The 7521-nt window shown below is 36.8% G+C and overlaps 1 protein-coding gene across 1 annotated transcript in view; it reads right to left on the reverse strand.

Moving 5' to 3' along the window:
- The window catches only part of KIAA0825 (KIAA0825 ortholog), a 504765-nt gene that overhangs the window by 271472 nt on the left and 225772 nt on the right, over positions 1 to 7521 (reverse strand). Inside the window, exons 18-19 of the mRNA XM_011944276.1 lie at positions 6041 to 6449; positions 1486 to 1645 (exon numbers count right to left, since the gene is read on the reverse strand). Of these exons, the coding sequence (XP_011799666.1) occupies positions 1486 to 1645; positions 6041 to 6449 (569 nt within the window). The remainder of the gene's footprint in view (positions 1 to 1485; positions 1646 to 6040; positions 6450 to 7521) is intronic.

The following is a 7521-nucleotide window of genomic DNA, read 5'->3' on the forward strand; positions in this document are numbered from 1 at the left end:
TCCTGTTCAGAACCACTATCTCAGAGTTATAGGAGCTCTACGGGAAGTACAGCCTTTGGCTTTCCAGAGTATAACTAGATAACTGATGGCCAATAAATAGCCAATTCAATTTTGGATGATCTCGCTTATTTGTGATTGTTGAGCTTTTTAATATTATGTACCTTTTAAAAATAGGACAATTCTATCAGTTTGGCAATTCAGACCAGCTTTACCATCCTCAGAGCTATTGTAACACTGTTTAACTAAGGATATGGGGGTAACCACACTGCAACATCTGTTCCTTAGTAGTCGCCACAATTACTTTGGCCAGTCAGAATGGTCAGGTGGACATACCCAGTGAGGAGCATCACTTTGCAATAGAGGTCTTTCAGTTTGCCAAGGTGAGGGGTTCCTGAGTTTCCCAGATAGAAACCGTAAGCAAGCTATGAGGGATCACTGACAAGAGTGAATAGGTTGTGTTACTTTATAACAATTACAAACTGAGCTCTGGTGTCTTAAGGACAGGGTCATATCTCATAGCTACAAATTTCTTACATCCTTCTGAGGCCATTGTTATATCACCTGTTTATTGACTGTTTGATTAGGTCTATGAAATCCAGGAAACAAGGTATACTTGAAGTAACTTTCAGATAGCCAATGGTGGGCAAAACATTTATATAATCAAGTTGTAACATGCCATTGTCGAATTTAATTTATTCCTTGAAAATGTATGGTTATAAAGGCCTACATTATATAGATAAAACTAAAATACTATATATTCACATTATACAATTTTTACTATTCCAAAAATTACATTCATGTATTTGCAAATATAAACACAATTAGATACCACAATCTAATTCAGATACATATGATCAAAATCAAAACCTGATTAAGTTAGAGAACTTTGTTTCAATAGCTGAGATAACGTGCTATTTACATTTTCACTAAAACAGCCAAAAACATGCAAAGTCAGAGGGCAAGGGGATAGAAAGGCATAACATTGGTTCAACCAGCGTCTGTGTATTAATGAATTTTCCTCGGTTCATCTGGTTGCTCCTGAATATGGTTCAATATTCTTAAGTTTTTTGATTCAATAAGAAATCTCCAACTTCACCAACACAAGCATGATATCTGCAGGAAAAGAGCTAAGTCTCTCTTTTGAAAATTCATTGTACAAATACCAGATTTTAACATCAGTCTAACAGTCACAAACACACAATTCCCAAACTACACCTCTAGTCTCTACAATTCAGAACTGAACTGAGTTTATGAGCCGTGTTATTGTTTAAACCATATAAATAAAATCTACATTGTTTCAGTGAAGCTGTTTCTGTACAAATGCAGAACAGCCGGGGCTGAATAGATTCTATTAATAATGCAATATTGAGTTTGGTATTGACTTTAAGAAGTATTATCACCTCCTTGACTAACCCTTAGCTGCCAGCAGACGCTGCCTCAGGCCAGTACACACCTAATTGCTCGGTAAAAAGGCCGTTTCCCTACCTCATTGAGCTGCATGATGTGATAAATTTGCCTCAGGTACTCGCTGCCACCTGGTTTGTGGCAGAGATCCAGGACCATCGTGTTTATTTTCTGCTCAGTCAGTTCAAGAGCAATATCTCCTTCTTGTAAGGCCGTGCTTTTCTCTATTGTCATAAATGCACTAAATACAAAGAAAGCATATACATATCAGTAGTGAAGAATTGTAAAGATGGAGAGTAATCACGGAGATGGAGTGTGGAGAGTTGATGTAAATCTCAGATTCAAAGCATCCATAAAGACTTCGCTGAAATAGGTAAGCCTTCCCAAACCGCTGCTGCTCGTATAAACAGCACCTTAGAATTAAGCACCTGAAAGCATTTTTAAAAATTGAATCGTTTCTTCTCAAACATGTCTTTACTGCATTTTTACTCCTATCTATAAAACATTTTCCCATTACTGCAATTGTTGAAATTGCTATAATCATGAGATGAAAACAAAACATTTCTTTTTAACAACATGTAAGAAATAATTTGTATTTTCTCTTTGTGGATAAAAAGTATCTTTGATGCCTGAAATAGCTTTGGTATTTTGTCTTTTGTAGAGTCGTCTTTACACCTGTTGTAGAACACATTGAAGACTAATTAAAGTGTCAAAAGGGGGAGCCTATTATGCTAAATATAGGCTGTGTGCTTACCAGTGGGTATTTTAAATTGGCCTTTGACACTTGTTGCCTTTTAAAAATATGTGCCCCACTCCTGTTTCTTTCTGTAACAGATACTTAGCCAAAGTCACTATCCTGATTATTCTTCCAGAAAAAGAGTCTACTATCACCACACCAGGAATGTGCAAGATATAGTTTTAAAACATTTCTTTTAGAAGGATCTATATACATATTGCTGATTTTAAACATTATTTACACGGTAATAAGGGATGACAAAAAGAATTTAAACATTTCAAACTATACCAGTGCAAAAAATTATGATATTCAATGTACACATATATTCCACACGAATTTTCTTGTTGTTATTGGGATCATGCTACACTTTGCAATGTAAATATTCTTAAAACTCAAGGTTTTCCACTGTTTCCAAGACTAAATAAAATTTACTGTGTTGTAATCAGCTGTATACTGCAGTTCATTACTGAGATTTTGCCCTGATTATAAAATTAGTTCTGCTAAGAGTCAGTGCCGCTGACCTGAAGACGGAACCAAATGACACCCAGCTGCTGGACATTAACTTTGATATTGCTTCCACATGTAGCTTCAAAACATCCTTCTCAAAAACGGGAGGAACTTTAAGATCATATAGCCTTGCTAAAAAATAAAGAAAATCCTACTTTGCTTAGAGATATTCATTAGCTAGAGTAAATTGTTTTTTTTTAAAGACCTTTTTACAATAAAATAAGTTTGCAGGTATGTTTTTGAAACTGCATACAGGTTGCAAAAAAAATTTCTTGTCAGGTTTTGTAGAGGCTGACATTGAAAAAGTTGAGGCCCTCTGACAAAGGAGTATCTCAGTGTCAGCTCCTGAATTGTATCCTTTCCTGTCCATCACTGTGCAGGTGAAGCAAATGATTGGATTCAGTCAATGCTATGATTAATGAGTTCCTCTCCGGATTTGGGACTGCCTATCAATCATGTCATTAGGGAGAATGTGCCCTGAAAGAGGCAGACCTTAGCCAAGGAATAACTGCATTAATCTTAATCTGTATATGCACCCAGCCAGCCAAGTCAGGGTCACCATGATGAAAAACAATAATCTTCAACTTGACAAATTACTTTGCAAAGACAGACATTTCTTTACTTTTTGTGCTGTGTGTTCTCCAGAATCTAAGTTGACTGTTTACAGCTTGAGTGTTACTACAAAGTGAAGGTTATTTTAATGAATAGTAATGCTTTCAGGCAGTATGCAAGACAGGCAACACTTACAGCTGCCACCTTTTCCACTGCAGTTATTTTCATCATTTCCATAAAATCAAAGTTAAATCTGGATGCAAGTCAAAGGAATCTAGCTAAATGGTATCATGTAGTTTCAGATAATCTTCATAAGTAATTAAGATTTAATTGATCTTAACAGAAGAACCATTTTAGTTTAAATGCTTACATACTCATATATTTTTTTAAAATTATGGTAGAACCAAGGCAACCCTCTACCTAATACAGACATCATGTTTGAAATACATTTTTCCTCACAGTGTATATCTATGAGTAAAATGACCACCAATTAGTGAGAAATACTAATTTCTCACTTGTGGAAATTAGTATTTCCACAAGTGGAAGTGCACTTGTATAACAGATAATCAATTTGAAATCAAAGTCAAGAAGAAATACTTTTTTTTTTTTTTTTTTTTTTTTTTTTGGGACCAAGTTTCACTTTTATTGCCCAGGCTGGAGTGCAAAGGCACGAAATCGGCTCACTGCAACCTCCGCCTCCCGGGTTCAAGCAATTCTCCTGTCTCAGCCTCCCAAGTTGCTGGGATTACAGGTGCCTGCCAACATGCCCAGCTACCTTTTTTTTTTTTTTTTGTATTTTTTGTAGAGATGGGGTTTCATCATATTGGTCAGGCTGGTCTCGAACTCCTGACCTCAGGTGATCCACCTGCCTTAGCCTCCCAAAGTGCTGGGATTACAGGTGTGAGCCACTGCACCCAGCCAAGAAACACTCTGATACTGCCCAAACTCTGTAAGAGATTGTTATCTAAAGTGAGTTAAGTCAAATTTAACTCTTTTTCAAATAAATGCAATACATAACTTTAAAACTGCACTTTGTATATTGATATCATTTGAGAAATTGAGAAAGATGTATTGTGTTAATTACATAATTACTCAGAAACTTTGAGGGCTGTACTGCATTTTTTAAGTCAGCAATTCTTCATTTTTTATGCATGTTGTATGAGAGGTAAATAATCTTTTGGCTCATTGTTAATCAGCAAAATATTAGCTAGGCAACTCCCACTATAGGAGATACCAGATGTGTTGGGGCTGTTTATAAAACTTAAACTGAAATCAGCTTTTAAGGAAAAAATTTAGCTTATAGATTCTTGTATGTACCCCTACATATATTACCTAGACATTGCTTTAAATGGATCTTATTTGATATAGGGGCTACTAAATCAGCAGTATCGTAAATTTAACTTTGTCACTATAATCTGATATACTTTTTACTCTTGTTTTTCTTCTCCCCTTTGTAACCACTGCCATGGATAATGACATCAGGTCTTAATGTTTTAGTCATTGGATTAAAGCCTGTAAATTAGTATTGAATGCAAACAGAAAGATTAAGACGGTCACTGTCAATGTTACTAAGCATTTGCCTGAATGCTATTATACTTCCTACCCATGGGACACTCCAGAAGTACATTTCTAGAGGTCAGTATGATGAGACCAGGAAAATCATGATTACCTACTTTTCCCCGTTTGGATTAACATAAAGTCTTATAGATTAACGTAGACAAGTAAACATTATTAATTACCTTAATACTAACCAGTGAATGCAATGTATTTTAATAGAGTTTATGCATAGTAAATGCCTATCAGTTCCAAGCTTGATGCTAAGAACTCCATGAATGTTATTTAATTTTTCAAAACGATTCTGTCAGTGTGGTATCATCATTGAAACTGAGGCTTTGAGAGATTCAATAACTTGCACAAGATGACCCATTTACAAGGGATTTGTACTTGCCCATCTGATTCCAAAGCCTGATCTCTTTATCATTACCATGTACTAGTAAGAGTAACCATATATCAAGTGACTTTTCGTCATTTTGGGCAGAAAGTTATATTAGTATCTGCTAGCAACATGAATATGTTTTTAAAGAATGAGGGACAGTGTGTGTGGGTGTTTTTAAAATGGGCTGACAGTGATCTATAGACCATGTGAGCCGGAATTCCTTTATCAATACCATGCAATTCTATACCTGAAGACTAATTTAAAGACAGGAGGACTCTATGTACATATTTAAATTCATCAGGGACCCTTAAACATCTTTGCAGTATCACAAATCACTTAGCTCTCAGTGACAAACCCATGAGAAGGCTGACATTTTCATACAGAAACAGCTGGGTGTGTTTATAGCTGGAGTGTGATATGCCCTAGTTGCCCTCTGGGATTCTTACATTACCAGATGAAAAATGTGTACCTTTTTGATAATCAGGTACACAGAAAGCAATAAAAAGCCTTTTATATCCATTAATTCCTTCTTAATTTAATCTCCATGCCCAATCCATTTGCAAAATGCTCCAGGCTATCCACTAGATACCTGTTTGCACACTGAAAAGGGGTGAAACTAAATTCTCCTGGGTTTAACTACCACCCTTTTAATCAGAAACCTTAAGACGGTGACTAAACAAGTATAATGTTCCAGTGTGTCAATGGGGTTCACATTTTAGGAAGACAAGAAATGTGCAACAATCCAATTTTTAATGGGACACTTATCTTTTTTTTATTCATCAAAGCTCCCATGAATTTAGCAAAATACTATTGCTGCCCATCTGACAATATATTGTTGTTTATTGGTGATTTTGTTATTGTGAAAGCATTTGATGAAATCCAGTAAGAGAAAAACATCACCTTACCATTCAGTGCTCAGTTTCCTTGCTTTCAACAATTGACGTTCAATCCAGTTGGGCTTCTGCCGCTCAATGCTCTGTATGACCTTTCGGATCATTTGATTAGGGATACTTGTCTGGTCTCCCATGATGCTCTCCAAACACATACAAATTAAACCCAGTTTTTCTTTACTCCATCTGTCAAGGGAGGCACCTGTTAAAAGTTCCACAGTGTTTCCGTCTTCAAATATCCGACATATAATTACAATCAAGTTCCAGACAAGCAGGCCAGCTTTCTTCAATTCAACAAAGTTTTTTGACATTTTTCTCTCAGACAGAAAAAATAAGTATTTAATTGGGGGAGGCAAACATGCAATCACCATAGGTAACTTGCTGATTACAATAGATACTGCCTGAGCAGCAAGCCTTGTGAAGCCTGGGGAAGAAAAGAAAAGGTATGATTAATATTAGCATTTGCATTCAATCATTGCATGGTTTTGTGTTGTATAAAGATGTCTAATTTTTGTGGAGAAAATTGGCAAGAAGATCAAGTGCTTGACATATTCCAACAGAACTCTAACCGGGGTCTCCGGCAGTACTACCTAAAATTCCCCCAAATCACAAATCCGGGTTTTTTTTTCTCTCATAAATGAAGATTAGAAAATTTAGACTCATAATTTGTATTCTTTCAAGACTGCAGCTTTCCAGGACCCATGTGGCCTCCTAATTAACAAATGCAAAGGTTCCCAGCTGGGCAACTTTGTAGGCTTTGATACTTCCGACTCCCCCTTAAGCCCTTCTCCCTTGGAATCCATGACAGAATCATTCCAGCTCTCCTCAGGACTGGTTTCTCTCCTTTCAGTTCTCAACCCAAATGTTACCTCCTCAGAGAGCCTTGCCTCACCATCTTATCTTATCTCATCTCATCATCCTGTCAGTTCATTTACACTCTTTCATCACAGCCCCAAGACCCTCCCTTTCAGGGATCCCCATTTTGTTGCCTTTATTATAGCACTCCCCATCATCTAATAATTATGTCCTTTTCCTGCACACTGTATGTCACCCTCTTCTAAACTATAAGCTCTTAGAAGGCATTCTCATATCCCTAGCACTTAGTACCTCATATATGATAGTTGTCAATAAATATTGGTTGAATGAATGAGTCAGTAAATTGTTTCCTGCTTACCTCTATCTCTCCTCTTTGCTTCTTTGTGTCCTATGCTATTTCCACTTTCTACTAACACCTCTTTGATGTAGATTTTTGCTAAGACGTCCTTAGCCTTTTGGCTGATGATTCTACATGTTCTTCCTTGTTTGGTGCTATTTCACATTTATGATCTCATTTAATGCAACAGCCTTAGGAGATTATTCAAATATGTGTTGGACCTAGTTTTTACACACTTACAAAGACTGTGCCGCCGGGCGCGGTGGCTCAAGCCTGTAATCCCAGCACTTTGGGAGGCCGAGACGGGCGGATCACGAGGTCAGGAGATCGAGACCATCCTGGC

Source organism: Colobus angolensis, unplaced genomic scaffold (assembly GCF_000951035.1).
Source record: "Colobus angolensis palliatus isolate OR3802 unplaced genomic scaffold, Cang.pa_1.0 Scaffold23, whole genome shotgun sequence".
NCBI classification, from domain to species: domain Eukaryota; kingdom Metazoa; phylum Chordata; class Mammalia; order Primates; family Cercopithecidae; genus Colobus; species Colobus angolensis.